The sequence below is a fragment of the Molossus molossus genome, unplaced genomic scaffold (genome assembly GCF_014108415.1).
Source record: "Molossus molossus isolate mMolMol1 unplaced genomic scaffold, mMolMol1.p scaffold_m16_p_20, whole genome shotgun sequence".
Taxonomy (NCBI): domain Eukaryota; kingdom Metazoa; phylum Chordata; class Mammalia; order Chiroptera; family Molossidae; genus Molossus; species Molossus molossus.
In genome coordinates this window covers 5,839,878-5,861,424 of record NW_023425356.1, presented here as the reverse complement: position 1 = coordinate 5,861,424, position 21,547 = coordinate 5,839,878, and the positions used below count along the sequence as shown (strand labels likewise).

The 21,547-nt window shown below is 37.8% G+C and overlaps 1 protein-coding gene across 4 annotated transcripts in view; it reads left to right on the top strand.

The window, feature by feature from the left end:
* Nucleotides 1–21,547, top strand: part of COL11A1 (collagen type XI alpha 1 chain) — a 180,275-nt gene that overhangs the window by 132,409 nt on the left and 26,319 nt on the right. For all 4 annotated transcript variants that reach the window (XM_036272170.1, XM_036272168.1, XM_036272173.1 and 1 more), the window contains 12 exons: nucleotides 2,252–2,359; nucleotides 3,216–3,269; nucleotides 4,815–4,868; nucleotides 5,394–5,501; nucleotides 9,663–9,716; nucleotides 11,253–11,306; nucleotides 12,558–12,611; nucleotides 17,461–17,514; nucleotides 18,813–18,920; nucleotides 19,224–19,277; nucleotides 20,030–20,083; nucleotides 21,045–21,098. In XM_036272170.1, coding sequence (XP_036128063.1) covers nucleotides 2,252–2,359; nucleotides 3,216–3,269; nucleotides 4,815–4,868; nucleotides 5,394–5,501; nucleotides 9,663–9,716; nucleotides 11,253–11,306; nucleotides 12,558–12,611; nucleotides 17,461–17,514; nucleotides 18,813–18,920; nucleotides 19,224–19,277; nucleotides 20,030–20,083; nucleotides 21,045–21,098 — 810 coding nt within the window. The remainder of the gene's footprint in view (nucleotides 1–2,251; nucleotides 2,360–3,215; nucleotides 3,270–4,814; nucleotides 4,869–5,393; nucleotides 5,502–9,662; nucleotides 9,717–11,252; nucleotides 11,307–12,557; nucleotides 12,612–17,460; nucleotides 17,515–18,812; nucleotides 18,921–19,223; nucleotides 19,278–20,029; nucleotides 20,084–21,044; nucleotides 21,099–21,547) is intronic.

The window sequence follows — 21,547 nt, the reverse complement described above, 5'->3', positions numbered from 1 at the left end:
TCATAAAAAAGATGAATTAATAACTAGAAAATAAATGCATAAATTGGCTTTTGAGTAAGAAGGGCTGGATTTGTAAATTGTAGTAGAAGTTGAGGATCTGGGTATAGGCCAACATGAAACTTACCAAATCAGACACAGGACATGACAATGAGTAGCTAATTCTATGAGATTCAGCTATTTTCTTAATGAAGGGGTAGAAATGATGAAATAAAGACTTCTTTAGGAGATACAGATGACATATCTGCTAGTCCTGTAGGTTGAGGGCCAAGCAATACATAATTAGGAAGAGTCTGTCCTCTTGTAAGTTGTGAAGGAAAAACCTAAATTTAACATGTGTTGATCAGTTGAAAGATTTTCTTCTGACTCCACACAGACCAGGATCAGAAGAAACAAATGGCAAGTGATTCCTGGCTGGAGATTATCTGTACTGTAATGAAGGTACATAAGAATTAATCTGTCTTGTTCACAGAGACTCTTGTACAACACAATTGATTTGGGGAGTTTGGCTCACAAGGAAATCCAAGTGAAGGGGAAATGTCTGAATCAGCTGATATGTTTAAAATAGTGAAGTTCCCTGTAAACAACATAGCACCTTTTATGAGTATAGACTGATTCAACGTATTGTAATATTTGATTTGAAGGAAATAAAAGGTCTCCAGGGTGACATCAGAGGTATGTTTTAAATGATAATTAAGGCATAGTTTTGAAAAATGAGATCATATGGAACCCAGGAAAATAAAGATCATAGTTTATTTTCTCTATAGATATTTTGTTATTTTTGTTGTAATTAGGTAATTTATGAACTCAACAAATATTCCTTAAGTGGCTAGTCTTGGCCACAGGCCAGAGGGATGCAGTTGAATGCAAAACAGAGAGTTTCCACCTCACACAATTTAGTATCTGGTGGGACAATGAGATAATAAGCAAAGAATCACTAAGCACATTTGTAATTACAAACTCTGGTTAGTGATATGAAGGACATGCACTGGTGAGCGTCAGCTTTCTACAGAGGGACCTGAGGAGGGGCAGCGATGGCATGTACACCATGGGAAGGAACCAGGTAGCTGGGGAGTCCTGTGCTTGGCTTTCTAGGTCAAGGAAGCAACGTAAGTGCAGGCCAGCAGGTCCCTGGGAAGGGTCGAGAGGTTTGGAATGCAGAGAGCAAGGGCCGGAGGCTAGATGCACCTGGGCAGGTGGCAGGAGCCTGTGCCAGATAGTCATGGGCACCCTAGCACTCAGTCTCTGTCTGAGGAATCGTAAGCAAACTGCAGAATGTTGGCAAGATTATCTGAGTGTCTCTCTGCTTACATCGAGGGGAAGACTTCAGAAGTAGCAACAGATGTGAGCATGGAAAGAGGGTATTTTAGTGGTCAGAGAAAGGTACTAGTATTGCGGGTAAGGTGTTAGTGGTGAAGATAAAGTGAAGTAAATATATTCCAGACACAGCAGGCCATTGTAAACAGGAAGGAGGGGAGGGGAGGGGCCGGGGAGCTGGGCAGTGCTGAGGCAGGAGCATGACTTGGTGCAAAGCTGATGAAATCGTGACTTCTAGAAAATAAATTATTTTAAACTCTGGAAGAAATTCTCATATGGAAAATAGAAGTCTTCACTATCAAGGATTTTTTTTTTTATTACACAACATACATAAATTTTAAAACAGGAAAATAATGCTCTTGTCCAAAAATATGTAAAACCAAGCGAAAAAGCTAGCAGCCTTGTTATTTTGAATAAAGTGAAAGCAGCAATGAATTAAAATATCAACATTTAAGAAAACCCATGAAACATTTGTTAAAAATACAAAAAGGTCACACCTACAGCCGACTACAAAGTTGGACAATGAGAAAACTAATGTTTATGAATTTTCAGGCCTGACAGCCACTGCCTAGTACACCATCGAAGAGTCAGGGCTCGGCTAGATTTTGCAAACATCAAACATCTGATTTATCAATATACAATACTTGATTAGAAAATGTGTGTTTGAAATAAAAGTCCTGAGATGAATCAGTTGTATTTATGGACAGTAGCGTGGGATCCGCGCATCGTTATCAGGGACAGTATTCTCGGTTGTAAAGGAATGGAGGGATTTCCTTTGTCCTCATTTACAACGTATTTTTTCTTGCGAACATTAAGCAATTTATTTGTCAAATATATCATCTAGCATATAATTGTTAGAGCTGCATCTTAAAATTGTAGCAATTGCTCATGCATAGGTTTCTTGCAACAAAGTAACGGTCTTGGACTTTCCATGCAGGGAGAGAAAGGTCCGCAGGGCCCGGCGGGCAGAGACGGAGTGCAGGGCCCCGTGGGTCTCCCGGGGCCGGCTGGGCCTGCAGGCTCCCCTGGAGAAGATGGAGACAAGGTTGGTCTTCTTTATTCCTGTATCCTGTGAAAAGTGAATTTTTCCTCAAGCATCCTAGACTTAACCTTTCTTAGACTATACACCAAATCTGAAGATATCTTTGCCAAAGATTCATACGTCTTCCGTGTGCTCAAAATTTTTATTTTGGAGGTTGAGAATTGGTGGCTGGCCCATGAAATATGTGGGTTGCAGACAAGTCAAGGGCATGTGTACAAGAACAAAGGGAGTGAGAAAGAATAGCAGGAGACAAATTGCTTATTTATGTTTAAATACATATGCTTCTGAAATAAACGTGAAATTAATTAAATTAGTTAATTGTGTATTCCCAGCCCTTGTGCCTTGAATATTGCAAAGTAAGACTTAAGAGCAAGCTGTGTACATGTTTGACAACCCTGTGTTCTCTCTCTTACTAACACACGGATTCTAAGCTCTTCATTCTGAATGGACGACTGTGCTGTTGTGTCTGAATTTAATAGATTTTTCTAATATTATTGTGAAGCACTCTAAGAACATTTGTGAACCAGCACTCTAATAATGTACAAAATGTTAGCATTTTTGAAACTGGGAGAAAAAATGATTTTTGATTAATGCGTAATTACATATTTTTTATAAATCATTGTACTTCTATGATCAGTTAATAGTGGTGATTCTTCAGACAAAATGGATTTTGTAAACTTGTGTCTACCTGAGTCAACACCAGAAAGTGAGCAGCGGAGGGGACTCAGACTTTTAAAATGTAAATGGTGACATTAAGTGCTAGCACATAATTATGTTAGCGTTGATTTAACGGTGGGTGAGGTGACAATGCGTTGGTATGACATGTGAGATGAACTTGACCTCAAACTTTCACATACAGGGTGAAATTGGTGAACCTGGACAAAAAGGCAGCAAGGGTGACAAAGGAGAAAATGTGAGTTTCCTATTTTTCATCAAGGGGCTTTATTCACTTCACTCCTGCTAACCACGAGGGTTGCATTAGTACCACTTACTTACACATCAGAAGACTATGATAGCAATACCGTTCCCTTTGGGATTCAGTCAATTCTATAATTTTATTTTGTTTTAATTTTTTTTTTCAATTTCAGTTTACATTCAACATTACTGTGTATCCAATGAATTCTAATAAAACCTCTTTTCACTATCCTTCTCAAACTATTCCAAAAATACAAGAGGAGGGAAAACACCCAAGCTCATTTTATGAGGCCAGCATCATCCTAATTTTAAAACCAGATAAAGACATGACAAAGAAAGAATAATAGGCATATATTCTGATGAGCATAGATGCTAAAATCCTCAACAAAATATTAGCAAACCATATCCATCGATACATTAAAAAGAGCATATACTATGATCAAGTGGGATTCATTCTGGGGGTGCAAGGCTGGTACAACATCCACAAAACAATAGATGTCATACACCACATAGACAAATTGAAGGACCAAAACCACATGATCATTTCAATAGCTGCAGAAAAAGCATTTAATAAAAATCCAGCACCCATTTATGGCAAAAACTCTCAGCAAAGTGGGAAGAGAGGGAACATACCTCAGTGTAATGAAGGCCATACATTACAAACCCACACTCAATGTATATTCAGACATACGCAATAATTCCAACCAGCAATTTTACCCACCATCATTAATTCAAATTTTCACAAGGTTTAAACACAAGTGAAGTGTTAGGTGTTACGAACAGACTTTTGACTTAGTTCAAACCTGAAAGAGTTTCAGGTGCCCAACAGTCCATGGACCACACATTCAGAATTTCACTTTCAGCACTTTTCCAACGCGGAGACGTTGTAATTAGGAGCAATCTAATTCAAGACTCTCTTTCATGCCTGCAGATTTTATAAGGCCTTATCAGTTATTTACACATAAAAAGGAGGTCAGCAAGAAATATTTACGCATGTAAACTAATAAACCTACTAAAATCTCTTGTTCACAATAAGGAGTTCTGGTATACTTAATAAATAACAGTTCCCATGTATTTACATAGGAAGGAAATTCTAAACCTCAGATATCACTCCATTCCACACGTATAGTATAGTATAGAGACCCCACATCCTAATATTCATTTACAATGACAGCATATAGATGAATTTTTCATGTACTACTTCTGACTCACAAGTATATCATTAAAAAGATCAGATATTTGAAATTTTTCAAATGTGAAACTTCAACCCTGTTAATGTGAGCACGGAAATCCATTTTTACATATCCACCCTGCAGATAGGAGTGCTTTCGATAACTGCCGATTTAAAACTGATTGCAGACATACACGTCGGAGTCTCCAGGACTGAAATAAATAACGGTTGGCTGCACTAAATTGAAAAAACTTCTTTTTATTGCAAAGTGTACAAACGCTTCATAGATTCTGATCAGCCGATTGTTCTGCACTGTATAGCGGAAGCTCTTTTGGCTTCAGGTCCAGAGTTACTGATTCTTATCTGCCGCAGGGTCCTCCTGGTCCCCCAGGTCTTCAGGGTCCAGTTGGCGCTCCTGGAATTGCTGTGAGTATTCCTCTTTGTCCAGCTAGTCCCAACCCCCCAGTCCCTGATTAAATTTAGAAACTCACATAACCAGTCTATTTTATTTTGTTCATATTGTTATGAACAATCATATTGTTATGAACAGTCATAATCATATTGTTATTGATTGAAATGTAAATCATCCAATACAGCTAACCAAGCTGATCTTCATAAACAAAACCATTGTGACTGTATCTTGAAATAGACTCTAACCAGTTGAGACGTACTTCATTTGTAGACAATTCTGAACGTGATTTTCCCCTTATTACAAAACTTTTACTTCACTTGGTATACATAAGAAAATAAAAATCAGTCATATTCCAGAAACAAAGAATTTAAACAAAACAAACAATGGTATATTTGCAGATAATTGAAATATCTACTTTTTACTCATTTTGTCCTATATAGACCAGCTTTGACTAAATTAGGAACAGCAATACTTTTATGATGAATGGTATCGAATCATGATTTTTCCAGCTTGTGATTGTGTTCGTTGTTCCCTGCCAGGGAGGTGATGGTGAGCCAGGTCCCAGAGGTCAGCAAGGGATGTTTGGACAGAAAGGAGATGAGGGAGCCAGAGGTTTCCCAGGGCCTCCTGGTCCCGTCGGCCTCCAGGTAAGCTGCTGTCTGCCCTGAGGGCTGTTATTTGCACCTACTTCGAACACCAGGTTTTCTGGTGGACGTGAAACAGCAGAACTTTGGTACATGTTTAACCATAAGGACTTTTTCTTAAATGTGTATCTGAACTTCAACTTCCTTTTGTCAATTAATATAAATTTTTCTGAACTCAGGCAAAACATTTTGTAACAGACATCTGTTCTGAGCAGTTTTCCTCCTCTCCATGGGATGCTCACTGCTTCCTCCAGCTTGGAAGCAGCTAGCTCTTCTTCTCCACTTGCGTATTCTCCATCTACCCAGTGATCCTCTAGAAGATGATAAAATGTTTTAAATAACATTTGGTACCATATGAATGTTAGTTATGCCACATTAGAAATTTTAGCAATGTTCAAATTAAATCATCTATTCACTGTACTTTAAAATTTGTGAGGCTATGTCGTGGCAGGTTTGGCTCAGCGGTTGGAGCGTCGGCCCACGGACTGGAGAGTCCCGGGTTCGGTTCCCGTTAAGGGCACGTACCTCGGTTGCAGTTTGTCCCCGGTCCCAGTTGGGGTCGTGCGGGTGGCGACCACTCTCTTTCACATGGGTGTCTCTCTTTCTCTCCCCCTTCCTGTCTCCCTCCCACTCTATCTGAAGATAAATAAAAAATGTCCTCGGGTAAGGATAAAAAAAAATTTAAAAAGAAAAAAATTTGTGAGGTTGTAGAAAAGTTGAATTTGTTGTAATATAGAAGTTGAATTTTTGTAAATGTAATTTTTTATCTTTATTTTCACAAGTCTCAGAATATTAGTTTTTAACACTAAATAGCTTATGCATATAATTATGCAAATTATATTGTCAACAATTTAATTAATATTATCATAACTATTATTGTTATAACACTCAATGAATGTCTGCCAGTCAACATGATATTATCATTTTATGCTTTTATTTTAATACCAAAATAAATCCTTTTAAACTTGGAAAATGCAAAGACTTTATTTTCATATTTCTGCTGAACTCTGTTCACTTATCGGACAATAATAAATAAGCAGTGATGAGCACTATGGATCAACGTGTGTGAGAAACACACATTTGGAAACAAGGTGTTAAAAATTAGATTGCCAATGGCTATGTTTCCATTCATTTTCCGCTTTTTCATTTTCCGCTTTTTCATTTAACAGATTGCTCTGAATTCTGCAGGGTGCAATTCAGGAATTTAATTCTCATGATTCAAGAAGTTGCCTTGTAGCTTACATTTATAAAACATTAAATAAAAAATTATCTTTATTCCCACAATGTAAAACATGTGCTGTTTGATGAGGGTCACTTGAGAAATCAATACACTAAGAAATTGATTGTATTTTCCCATAGCTACCTCTTTAAATCGGGAATCTGAAAAGATGCTCATATAATTAACATGTTCATAATTGATCTACATCCTTTAATTGAGTCTTCATGGCAGCATAGATATTAACAATTATAATAGACATAAATAATAATGATATAATATTCTGGTTAAATGACTTGATTTTTCAATTTGATGTTTACTCGTTGTCTGCATATGAAGGAGACATATAGGATGAGCGTTCTTGGCCTAAGTTTCAATTTTCATTTTATCACTTAAGTGGCAAATTATTTTATTTATTTATTTATTTTTATTGTTTTAATTAATTAACTTATTTTTGTTACAGATGTTTCTCCTTTCCCCCCACTGATTCCTCCCTTCCCCTCCCTCCCTGCCCTGTCCCCAGCTTTGTTGTCCATGTCCACTGTTCATGCATACATGCATATAAGTTCTGTGGTTTTTCTCTCCCCCACAACCCCCTCTTCTGGGGATTGTAAGTCTGTACCCCACTTCCACATCTCTGTGACTACCCCATTCCTCAGACTGTTATGTTCATTATATTCCACAAATAAGTGAGATCATATGATACTTGTCTTTCTCTGTTTGGCTTGTTTTGCTTAGGATAATACTCTCCAGGTACCTCCATGTCGTCTCAAAGGATAAGAGATCTTTCTTTCTTACAGCTGCATAGTACTCCATTGTGTATATGTACCACCGCTTTTTTATCCATTCGTCTACTGCTGAGCACTTGGGCTGTTTCCAGATCTTAGCTATTGTAAATAGTGCTGCTATGAACATGAGGGTACATATATTCTTTCTGATTGGTGTTTCAGGCTTCTTAGGGTAAATTGACAGACCTTCAAACAGAATCCCTTTATGTATAAATTACTCTCTAGGAGAAACTTAGGACACATGAAAACTGATTAACACGGGGTATCATTTAGGATGTTTAGCTCCTGTGACAAGAGATACTGACTCATTATGTGTCTATTATGTTTAATAATAAGAAGATTATGTCTTAATCAACTCAAACTATAATTAAACTTCATCAAACAGAGGTACATTTTTCTTTTTTTTTTTCTATTGGGAGATTCCTACTGAATTGATATTAGGAATTACCATATGCATGAAGAAACGACGCAATGCAGAGCCGGGTTGCTATGGAATTAAAGGAAAACTATGAAATAATATGTATATACCATTCAATTTGGGAATTCTAAGTTAGATGCACTCAAGTAAAAGGAGGGGGGAGCCTGGACAAAATACAGGGAATGTGATTGTTAATTAACATGGTGCTAGTAAGAACTAATTATGTCTAAGTTGCAATGCATATTACTAAAGAAAATGGACCTAAAAATGAAATGTTTATTTCATCTGTATTAATTTCTACTTGCACATTTAAGAATTTAAGTTTGTGTTCTCCATCAATGAGTTAGAATCTCTGAGACTGTGGATTTTGCAATAAAAAATTTTAGCAATCTCTCCCAGGTAATTCTCGGGCAGGATGAAATCTGAAGCACTACTGGGTATTTCCTCCCAGGAAATTCTCATGTGATTCTAGACTCTCCCATCAGATGATGGTAACTGTCTAGGAAATATGTGTCATAGGTTATTTTCCTAGACATCATCTGACATTCAATAACAAATAAATAAAATCCTGGTTATGTTGTCCATTGCAAATCAGTACTTAAGATTTCCTAATAAAAATGAATATATGATGAATTTTGAAAAAGTTTATAAACATACTGGGTGAAGCACCCTCTTTCCAAATTGAGTCGCATGGAACTAATAGGTCATCAAAACAGTTTAGTGGGTTATTACCAGCATACAAAATAAAATGTAACAGGTTAAGTAAACTAGAATAAAAATATTAAAGATCATCACCTATGCATTAAGGGTAAGTATTACTTTTTGAAACTCGTGTTTCAGCTAGTTTGAATGCGCAGAGTTAGGGAGTAAGAAGTAAAATGCCGTTATTACGTGCATGGGTCATGGTCAAATAATTTACCGCCACTGCCGTGAAGTGCCACGTACAATTTTCTCAAGTGCTCGCATGGGTTTAGAGCTTTTGCATCATTTTTTTTTTATTTTTTTATCCTCACCCAAAGACATTTTTGCATTTATCTTCAGATAGAGCAGGAGGGAGAGAGGGAGGAAGAGAGAGAGAGAGAAATACGATATGAGAGAGACACATCAAATGGCTGCCACCCACATGACCCCATCCAGGGCTGGGGACAAACTGCAACTGAGGTTCCTGCATTTAGTGGGAACCAAACCCCAGCCTCTCTGGTCTGCGGGCTTATGGTCTAACCGCTGAGCCAAACCAGCCAGGGCCACCAGATGACATGTGAGGGCACCCTGCTCTGAGTTCTTGTATATAAAATCAAACAATATAATGATATAAAAAGCATAACTCTCTTTTAAAATATATTTTTATTGATTTTTTTAGAGAGAGATAGAAACATCGATGTGAGAGACATCATCAGCTGCCTCCTGCACGCCCCCTACTGGGGAATGTGCTGGAAACCTGGGCACGGCCCTGCCCGGGATTGAACCGGGACCTTTCAATCTATGGGCCACGCTCAGCCCACTGAGCCATGCTGGCTGGGCGAAAGCATCAATCTTACTGTAAATGTAGATATAAGATTTTATCGTATGTAATTAATACTTGCATTATAAGTATTTTGACATGAGTTTCTGAAACTTAATTATCATGTTAATTTTAATTTCTTAATTTTATATTTAATTTTTAGTTTTATATTAGAAATTGGCCAAGCATTTCTTTTTAATAAATTCCTGATTTCTATTGTTTTTCTATTATGTTTCCTTAGGGTCTGCCAGGCCCACCAGGAGAAAAAGGTGAAAATGGGGATGTTGGTCCCATGGTAAGTTTTATTTTTAACTGTTTGATAGATATTGAATCTCCATGTTACTAATAAGGTTTATTAATGTGAGTGAAGTAGTCCGATAGCTTATGACTTTTCAAATTGGCCCTTGCTCTTTCCCACCCCACCCCATCTGTGAGCATGGAGCGGCGTCTCTCTGTATTTGCATCTCTGGCTTTTTCTTCCTGGCTTGGGGGTGGTGTTGAGCACACGTGTGGCATTCATTGGTTGGTATATTATTATATGTTTCTCATTTCTATGCGTGTATGTTCCTGAGGTGTATGGAAACTGCCACACTTCAGTTGTCGGTATTTCGCTGTGGGTTTTCATGTGGAGCGGGGACAGAATAGACAGCAGTTACCCAGGATTTGAAGAATTGGCAAATATTGACACAGTATTAAAAATTAATTGTATTTCAAAGTCTTCATTTCATAAGGAATTCTCTCTTAATTAGAGCTCTATGACATAATTTCCTTTGATGGATTCTGGCTTTCTGCTCTAACAATTCAAATTAAAATTGGAAATACATATGTTTGTTTATTAAGCACTATATTGGGTGAGGAAACAATTAGGCAAGGTAATTGAAGTTAATAATGAAATGTAATGAGTACAATTTCCTAATTGCTATTTTATTTCAATAAACATAGCCCCAATTTTTACTTCCTTAAAATACATGTTTGATAATTTTACACTTGAACATTAGATTTTATTTTCTTCAAATAAGAAGTGATTTTCATCATCATGATAAACTTAAAAACAGGGGCCTTAAGAAACACTGTTGATTCAGTAACTGATTAAGACTCCAAGCGTAGCAGCTACATAGCAAGCTCCTTCTGGGTCTGACTGCTGTGGTCCCCTGACCTGTGCTAAGAGCTAATAATACAGAAGCTTTTCAGCCATGGTATTGAAATAAACTGTGACCTTCAGAAAACTACTAATGCCCTGGTATTCGCTCCGGACTAATCACAGTGTGAGGTGACAGGTTCTGGTCATCCATATTTTATTAAAAGTGTCCAACATAATTTTGATGCACAACAAGCAGAGAGAACCACTGTGTGAGAAAGACAACTGGACAGTTAATTTAATTTCAGCTCTAACACGTAGAACACAGAGCTGACAAAATAATAGATACACAGTTAAAATACTCTCTGGAATTAAGAATTCTAAAGCTACCCAAGCACCATTCCTTGTTCCAACTTTATGTTCCTTTTATACACTAGCGTTCTAGCATATCCTCACATAAACTATTTCCAGTTGTATTATGAATTCATTATGCCAGATAGTAGCAATAGTCTTTTTAAACTTTTTAATCAAGATTTTTTTCTGCAGTTTTAATTTCCCTGAGGCTATGTGTAAAAAATAATTTGCTAATGGGGTATTATGTTGTATCCATCAAGAACATCTTATAATCCTGAAATGCTTCACTGATTGTGATTTCACAAGCTGAAACTTTTTGGTTTTCTTAATAACAAAATATAAATATCAAAAATGAATTTGAGTTTGGTCCTCATAACCCTTAATATTTGTCTCTTACAGGGTCCCCCTGGTCCTCCAGGGCCAAGAGGTCCTCAAGGTCCCAATGGAGCTGACGTAAGAACTGGGAACTATATGTTAATTATTTTGAAGTTATATGGGTATTGGTATCATTTAATGGCAGCAGGTGTCTGAAATACAAGGGAGATACTTGCACTATTATTAAATGTTTAAGTGCACAGGGCTCAAGGATCACCTACTTATTCCATTTCATTTTACAGGAAAAGAAACAGGGTTTATAGGGAACTAATCACCACAAATATAACATAGGTACCAAGTTCACATTCAATATCTATTGATTGATAAGTGAGAAATATTAACTTTACTACAATAACCACATTTGTTCAGTTCAACATACTAAGACTGTGCTTTGCATATCATAATTGTACCACGTTACTGAATTGTTTCAAATTTAGCCTTTATCTTTTATGATTGCCTGAGGAGATGGTTTGTAGTTGGTTTTGATTGTACGAGCCCAGGTCTGTACTCCAAATGTCCTTTCTGTATGCATCTTTCATCAGTGACTTTTACTTACAAGCTTAGCATTTTATAATTTCACTCTATAAAATGTGTTAGAGTAATATGTGCATTACAGTATATTGTGCATCACTTACCATGTAAAATGTTTCCTCTCAATTGTATAAATGATCTCCCTGGAGCTTACTGATTGACACACTGTTGCAATATGATAGGATTTTGAAATATAATGCCATATCGATCTTGTGACTATTAACAAATGTATAGGCTTTGATGTGATGTTCCAACTTCACCTTTTCACAAAGAACGAGTCATTTATTCTTGTCTTTCTCTGCCCTTCTGTTACGTCTGCTTTTAATTCTGGCCAAAAGGTACCAGGAGTAGAGGTACCAAAAGCTTTTAGGTTCTCACTTCCCTTAAGTGATGCTAAGGTTGAGAGATGGTTTTATGGTTTTTGGCATGTATCACATAATTCTTAACCAGAGTCATATTTTGATCCACTACAAAAATTTACAAAATCATCCTCTAAGTAGGACATGTTCACTGATAGAAAGATCGCGTTCACATTCTGCGTGTCAGTGGGCATTGACTAGAGTTGGAACGTCTCCAGCCTTAACTCAAAAGTTCTGGTGAATCTGAAATCAGTTTAATATAATTAAATTATTTGTTCGCCAGTAAATTCGACAACTCAATAACAGGTATGATTTTGTCCTATCCTTCCAATGACTTGGGGTATTCTTGCATATATTTAAGAACAACTAGATATATGTATTTGTGAATTTATTATATTATTATAATAAGGATAACTGTATTTCTTTTCCTACACTGCAGGGGCCACAAGGACCTCCAGGATCCATTGGCTCAGTTGGTGGTGTTGGGGAAAAGGTCAGGAATGCACTGATTTAAAATTTGAAATAGCAAGAATAGAGGACTTGGATAATATCTGCTAATATTTTAAGAGCTTCTAATAGTGCTATCTTTTTAAGTGTTTCACACATAGTTATATGAATCACAACTCATTCTCTCTAGTAGTTAAATAATTAAAGGTAAATTGATTTTGAGATCTCATGATTTTGATTGCCAGGTATTATACAGAGTGATGTACATGGATTATTTCCTTTAATCAATACAACCACCCTGTGATGATAGTATTATTATTATACACATTTGTAAGCTAGGAAAGCTGAAACCTGGAGAACTTCAGTACTTGTATTAAAGTTTCATCATTAGAAAGATCTACTCTAACCCATGTATGTCTCACTAGACTAAGTGTCTCTGGTAACAGTCTTTATTGCAATTCGAAGAGATCAGTTGATGTAACTGACTTGAATGGGGAAAAGGAATCTTTCCAACTACAAAAGAATTAATCATTCATTTTGTCATACGTGGAGTTATATTTTCATTGCTAATACCTGTTTTGGCACTTTTCAAAATAGTTGGCATGTGCTGTAACCTCTGTGCTCAGAATAGCTTCCTTCTCTCATAACCATGATTACATTTAAAATAGCTCCACTTCCTTTTTGTGAAAATGTCAGGATGACTCTCTGATTTGTTATTTATGTATTCTTGCTCATTTCTTAATAGAATTTTCCAAAAGTTGACAGCAGTTTTGCTTTATTTAAAAAATAAAATATTTGCCAGTTTTGAGCATTGAAAATAAAATTTCATACCATGAAATATTATACAGTGGAAACAACAGAAATTTCTTGAATTTTCTAGTTATTGATGAAATGTCAGAAGTATAGACATCCTAATAGTAAAAATTCTGTTGTTTGGTGTAAAATAATATTGACATATCATAGCTTGTACTTAAATTCATTTATTTTAATCAAAAATTTAACCCTCAGAAAAATAATGTAATAGGATTAGAATATAGTATTTAGATATTTATTTCTGCTCAACACCTACATACTGGTATTTTCAATTAACCTTATATGATTATTCTTTTTAAAATATTTATATTGATTTGAGAGAGAGGAAGGAGCAGAGGGAGAGTGGGGGACAGGAGAGAGAGAGACAGAGATTGCTATGTGGTTCCACTTATTTATGCATTCATTGGTTGATTCTAGATGTGTCCTGACTGGGACTGAACCCACAACCTTGGCATATCAGGACAACCCTCAAACCAACTGAGCTATCTGGCCAGGCCTATATGGTTATTCCAATAATTTTTTAATGACTACATTTGAAACATTTGAAAGTTATCTAATTGTTACTGCATGAACAGCCTGGTTTTTTAGAGTAACCATCTCTTTGTTTATATTCTCAAATTGAAAGTTTAAGTTGAAAAGGTGCGGGTGAGCTGGGGTGTGGAATTGAAAGGTCATTTTTTGCTGAGTTCAATTGTCATGGAAACGGTGGCAGAGGAGAACACCTCACTGACAGTAGTGCTGTACTGACAGAGGAGGACACGGCTGTGCTCCTGCCCTTCGCGTCTCCCTCTTTGTAATGCTGACCGGAGGGCGGTGAGGTCTGGTCTCGACTTTCGGTTTTACCCACATAGCAAATTCCAAAACCATTCAACAGCCTTTTCAGATTATCTCCTTGTTTCACAAAGCTCTGGAGTGCAGTGGGAACAGTTGTAAGTGCTTGAGCTACTCGTTTATGGTTTTCTTCTTTGTAACTCTTGGGTAAACACGGATGCCAGATGCTTGGAACTTTGGAAACTCTCTTCCCACACTTTCCCTTTGCCTAAAGCCTAACTTAACCTCGCCAGCTCCGAGTCTCGGGGGGCGGCTCAGTCGAACAGGATGGTGATTCTACTTCCTACAATTAAAATGTCACCGACTCTAAATCTGTCACCATAAAATAAAGTTCTCGTTTTTCTCGCTTTCAAAAATTTTTTTGCTACGTGACAGCAAGATAGAGTGAAACTCTGATTTTCTTTTTTCCCTCAGGATCTAGGGTAATATAATTTGCTGTTGATTACAGGTTTCTGATATCAGGTTTGATTCTGGCTGAATGTGTCCCCACTTCTATTCTAGTCACTGGTTGAGGGAATACAAGGGAAAGAAAAGTGTGCGCTTTAGTCGTGCTGCGCTCTGCTTGAATATGTTTAAGCTGGTTTCCATAGGATACACATTTGCTACAGATGGACTTTGCACTTCAGTGGTTTGCTCAAAACAGAGATAGGTATCAGCGCAGGACCGTAAGATTTAATGCATATTTTAGTCTGTCCCTTCTGAAAGGAGCTGTAACCTAAACACGTTTGTTACAGAATGGGGTGAAATGGTCGCATGATAAGTAATAATCTAAAATTTATGATATAGCTACTCCTCAGAACTTACATTATTTCCTATCAATTGTTATTTTCTGGAGTGAATATGGTGTAGCCTTGTTGATACTAGAAATACATATTTCATCCATATAATGTAGTCTTGTGATAGTTTATTTTTTTACTTGTAATTTTTCTCATCCCATTCAAAAGATTTTAAATGAGACATTATTGAACACTGATATAACATTAATTTCTTCTCAAAAAATTGTTATTTATATTGTGCACTCTTGGCTCTAGTATATAAAAGGTAATTTTCATATGTATTTTGCACAAATGAATATTGAGGCGTTGTTCTCAAAATGAAAAGTTTGTTTTTTAAATATGTTTTTATTGATTTTTTACAGAGAGAGAAGAAGGGAGACAAAGGGAGAAACATCGATGTGAGATAGAAACATTGATTGGCTGCCTCCTGCACGCCCCCTACTGGGGATCAAGCCCACAACCTGGGCACGTGCCCTGACCGGGAATCCAACTGGGACCTCTCAGTCCATGGGACAATGCTCAGTCCACTTAGGCACACCGGCCTGGCTCAAAATGAAAAGGTTTTGTAGTAAAAACTTGTCTTTAAATTTTGACAATTATTCAAACCCAATTCTTTACTACCTATTATTTCCCTCATTTGAAAAAAATGGAAATAATCCTTAAGAATCTAGTTTATAGTGGACAAGAAATAAAGAGCAACAAAATATACATGGTGCCTAAGAAAACATTCTGTGCATGGTTAATAGATTTCCTGTATTTCCCCCCAGTTTCATTGAGCTATAATTGACAAATAAAAATTGTACATATTTAAGATGTACAACTTGATGTTCTGATGCATGTGTGCATTATGAATAATCTCCACTCTCAAGCTAATTAGCATACTCATCACCTCATCTGGTTATCTTCGTGTGGTGGTGAGAGCGCTCAGGGTCCGCCCTCTTAGCAGACTCAAGCATACAGCCCAGTACTGTGACCCAGAGTCACGTTGCTGTGTATTAGATCTTAGGAACATATTCATCCTTTGATCTGGTGTACCTGAAATTTTGTACCCTTTGACCTATTTCTCCCTGTGTCCCCGACTCCCCAGCCCTGTTGTCCACCATTCTACTCTCTGCTTGTACTTCAAATATTTCATATTTCACATGTAAGGGAGATCATGCAGTATACTATAATATTCCATATAGAAAGCATTTGAGATGGACATTTTACAGTTGATTTGAATGGCAAACTACTTAAGATTTATTTTAAAGATTTGAGTAATGACAGAAAAATATCACGTATGTATCCTTCCATCATACAGATAGCTGAATGATTCATTGCTTTGTAATATAAATGCTACATTACTAAAATAAATATTACTTGTAAGATTTATCAAAACAACTGGAAATATTTGCTATTTATCTTGAGAAGAAAATAATTTATACACAATAGTAGTACTAATACATTCTTAGTAAATACTTGATATTTTCCACAGTTATGCAGATTAATCACAAAATAAAATATGTGCATATTTTCATCGAGTAAGAAATTATATATACAAAATAGCCTCTCCCCTGGAATTATTTTTATATTTAATATAATACATTTCAAATTAAGCAATGGGAATATTTGAAAAAGTAGAGTTAAAAGTTAAAGAACATTCAAACCTCACATTTAAAAATATTTAGAACCATTTCTGCTTCAAAATTTCTAGTACCACTGACTTAGTGTATAAACAGATACATTAATGAACTAATGTATCACTTAACTTGGATGATTACTTGAATGGAATGTTATTTACCTGAATTTCTAAGTGCAAAGAATTAGTAGCAGACTTTCATAATTAAAACCTACTAGTTTAGGAGGTTTATTTATAGGTCTTATTTATAGGAGGTTTATTTATAGGTTTATTTATATTTATTTATTTATTTATTTATTTACAGTTACATATGTACCCTCAAAAGGAGACGTTTTAGTCAGTGTCTGTGCACCTTTAGTCAGTGTCTGTGCATCTTATAAATACATTGTTTCCATGTTCTTAGGCCTCTACTGAATATGTTTTCCAGGAGTATCAAAATAGTGCCAAGTGACTTGCTTATTTGCTAAAGATAAATTTAATTCACATTTGGTACACAAATACCTGAAATTTTTGAATCCATAACTTAGTTGGATGAATATTGATGCAGCACAAATACACCCTGTGATAGGAAACGCGTCTGCCTGGTCTGCGGTGGGTGGTCCTTTGGGTGAATGCTCCGACTAGTAACTGACTCATGAGAGTTGTAGCTGTGGACTGTCCTGTTCTGTCTCCTCACCTGAGAAATAAAAGCCAGTAATAGGAAAAGTTCCTTCGCCTTATTACAGTTTTCCACTGCCCTTTAAAGAACGTGATGACAGAAAGGCTAGTCGAAAATGTCACGGTCAGCACTGAGGGCAGTTTTACAGACGCAAAACATTGTTTTCGGTCCTGATATTCACTCCATCTTTTCTTTACAGGGTGAACCTGGGGAAGCAGGAAACCCAGGGCCTCCTGGGGAAGCAGGCACAGGGGTAAGCAACAGCTTTTCACCGATGAGGGTGTGCAGGAGATCATCCGTAACACGTAGCTCACTTCCTCGCTGTGACGCATTGTTTGCCTTTCCCTTCCATTAAGAATAATCAGCACTGCAGAGCCTTTTTGTTTAATACCTTTTCATACCCTCTGCATATTTTGATTAGTGTATTAACTGCAAAAATCACATTTGCATAAGTTAGAGCATTCCAAGTTGAGCTGTTTATTGTATACATTTTTTTGGCGGCTGGTCCACAAAAGAAATAAAAAAGCCAGCGTTGCTACATCAAAAATAAATGTTTAACTTGTGTTAGGAGTGTACTGCTCGAATTTAGATTGGTTTAAAGCAGGAGTGAATTTGATCCCCAGGGGAAACCTTTGAAAATGTCTGAACACATTTTTGGTTGTTGCGCTTGAAGGCAGGGTAACTGCAGGTGTCTAATTAGCGAAGACCTGGGTGGGTGCTGTTCTACATCTTGCAATTCACAGAAAAAGAGTTGTTTGAGCCAATATGCCAGGTTAAGAAATTGATTTACATAAATATACAAAGGCTGCATTGGAGGCTATTCTGAAGCAAGAAGAAAGCTAGAACCTTGGAGAAATCACCCTAATTAAAAAAGCTGCTGTTTCTTGGGACTGGATTAGATCATTATTTTTATTTTATTTTATTAATTTTTTTTTTTTATTGATTTTAGAGTGAGTGGAAGGGAGATGGAGAGAAAGACAGAAACATCAATGAGAGAGGACATTAATTGGTTGCCTTCTGCATGCCCCCCACTGGGGATTGGGCCCACAACCTGGGCATGTGCCCTAACTGGGAATCAAACCAGTGACCTCTTGGTGCATGGGTCAATGCTCAACCACTGAGCTACACCGGCCAGGCTAGATCATCATTTTTAGTTCTCTCTTTCTATAAAAGCTAAAAACAGTACCACTACCTCTTCTGAGGTTGTCACTAGTACATTTCTCTCTTTTCTATTCCTTCTCATCTGATAATAAACAATGACACAGTTTCCTCTGGGAAGCGTAGGAAACTAAATACAATGCCCAGGAAGCCCAGCAAGAAAAAGAAAGCTAGGATTTAAATACAGGTCTGTGTAATTCCAGAGTCTACGTTCTTCCATCTGTCAATGATGAGGATAGATGTTCTTTCATTTCCTTGAATGACGAAAACCCTATGCCTGTGCTCTCAGCAATGTGTGGCTTATAAATAAAAACACCTGGAAATGGGAAAAAGGAAAAAGAAACTCTGATTTAGAGCCTGTAAAATAATCATTCTTTTTCTCCTGCTGTGCAGGGTCCCAAAGGAGAAAGAGGAGAGAAAGGAGAAGCTGGGCCCCCTGGTGCTGCTGGACCTCCTGGTGCCAAGGGACCACCGGGTGACGATGGCCCCAAGGGCAATCCGGTACGTGAGCCTGATCCCCATGGTTCCCTTTCAATTGGCATCTAAGTCAAAGTCACTTTGGAGCTTTTCGTAGAAAGATCAGAAATCATGAGACTCTGACCTAACACTGGTGAAACTGACTTTTCATCATCTCATAGAGTCACCAACAGTCTCAGCTGACTTCCTTTTGAAAATTTCTACCAGAAGAAGGGAAATGTTCTCACATGGTTTAACCAGGACTTTTACATCTGACGCTTCAGAATACCATGACTTTATACAGAATATTTTTCATTTATTTCCTTTTCTTGGAAAACATCGTTCTAGGGTCCTGTTGGCTTTCCTGGCGATCCCGGTCCTCCTGGGGAACCTGGCCCTGCGGTAAGTGCCAGGAGAAGTAAAGGGGTCATCGGAGTGGGGACATTCCCAGTGTCTCTGTGTCTAATCATTAAAGAAAAAATTTAGCCCTGGCCAGTGTGGCTCAGCGGTTGAGCGTCGGCCTGCGGACCAGAGAGTCCCAGGTTCGGTTCCCGCTAGGGGCACATACCACACAAAAAAAGAAAAGAAAAGAAAAGAAAAAATTCAATCAATTCAGTGGAGCCCCAAAAAGAGGAAAAAAAAGAAAAGATGACATGCAATCATTACAACGATGAGATCCACGTGGTCGGAGGCTAGTAGACCTATGTTGTGTGATTATTCTCCTCCTCTGGGTTAGTTTGCTAGACTTTGTTTGTTATGACACTATCTCTGTAGCAGCATTACTGAGATTGCAAAGGCATCGGACCTTTGCTTTTATCCCAGTCTCGTCTGCCTTGCACATCTCATCTCAAACTGCACCATATTTGTTCATGGTGGCAGGAGGCACTAGATGTGTATACTGATTACATCCTTTTCTGTTTCTTGCATTAAGAGCATATTACATTTTAAATGTGATGCACAAATTTTACAAATCTTTATGTAGGGAGTGAGAGATACCACAGTCCTTAAAAAGAAACAACAGAAAGAATATAATACTTTAATCCACCTGGTAATAATTTATCTCAAGGACTAAGACTGTAAGAGTACACCTTTTTCTCTGATAAAAGTTGATCAATAGTGAGAAATATTGGGTTCCTTTTCTATGCCCATTCCAGGGTCAAGATGGCGTTGGTGGCGACAAAGGTGAAGACGGAGACCCTGGTCAGCCGGTGAGGACTCACAACCTTCTTCTGTTTAATCCTTACACAGTCCAAGACAATGAAGACAATCAGAAATAATCATTTCTCTGACAGAATTATCAGTCAGTTCTATTGGAATTCCAGTTAAAAGTCAAACTCATATGGAGTGTTTCTAACTCAATGCGATTTAAGAAATAGATGCAAAGCCGTCCTAATTAAAAAATGTAGCCTTATCTAACCAATGCTTTTGTCAGACTGTGTCAAATTTAGCTGTGTGTCCATTTGTGTTGATAAAAAAAAATTTTTAAGTCAAAATAAGACTGAAATGAAGAAAGCCAGATTATCAGCCTATCATGAGCACGACTTATTTCACTTACTAACCTGAATGAACTCAGCACTGTCCTGGCTTTTTTTTTTTTTTTTTTCAATTTGGTAATGACAGAGTAGTGGGCTCTGGCCACAGGTGGTTGTTAGGAGCTGAAGAGAGACTGCTCCCCGAACATAACTTTGTGTCTAGAGCCATCCCCATCAGATGTCTGCCGTCAGAAACACAGGCTCATTCTGTGCAGATGAGACCATAGCCCAGCATGTTCCTACTCTGAGTAAAACTGCGAGTGTAGCCCAGGGAGAAACTGACAGGTAATTGTTTTGTGGTTTCACAAATATATATGATATAAGTAGAATTATTAACTGAATGATTCTACAATCAGTATGTCTATTGGATGCTTGTCAGCTATAAATAAGCACTTTTTGAAAGAACACCGTTTTTTGATTCACTTGCTTCCGGCTTTGAGGAAGTTTCCATGTGAGTTTACCAGCCCCAAATGCAGACTCTAAAGGGAGGTTAGGTATCTGAACGGGGCTGAGGTTTCCGAGGGCCTGCAGAGAGGTGGGGAAATGCAGAAAGAAGGTTGGTTTCAGCCCGATGTTTAAAATGCTGTGGCCATAAAACAGTACCCCGTTGCTTAAATGTGCTTTTCCCATTTCATAGGGTCCTCCTGGCCCATCTGGTGAGGCAGGCCCACCAGGCCCTCCTGGAAAAAGAGTAAGTGTTTAAAGTTCTTTATGTGAAACATCCACTCATTATTCACTATGTATATAAATTCATATAATATATGTACGCCGTGGGCGACACGCTGGAATGATGTGAAAAAGGTAAGCCCCAGAGAACAGGGTGACTTCTTAAGTTTGTCAAAATTCCTATTAAAATAGGTCACACTTTAACCACAGGTTTAATCTGTCGCAAGGAAAGTAGCTTCCCAAGCCTCGGAGCGCGGCCTGCCCTCTGCCCCGTGCTGTGGGCGGCTGCAAGGGCCCGAGTGGGGCCCGAGTGGGGCCCGGGACTCAGCTCCCGGGGTCAGAGAAGCAGCGTCCCCAGGGCAGTGCCACCCGAAAGCCCGCGAGCCCGGGAGGAGGGACCGGCGAGCTCCGGGGCCGTCAGGACAGCGGTCGACTGCGTGGCGCTGGCCGACTTCTCTGATCTGGAAGCAATGG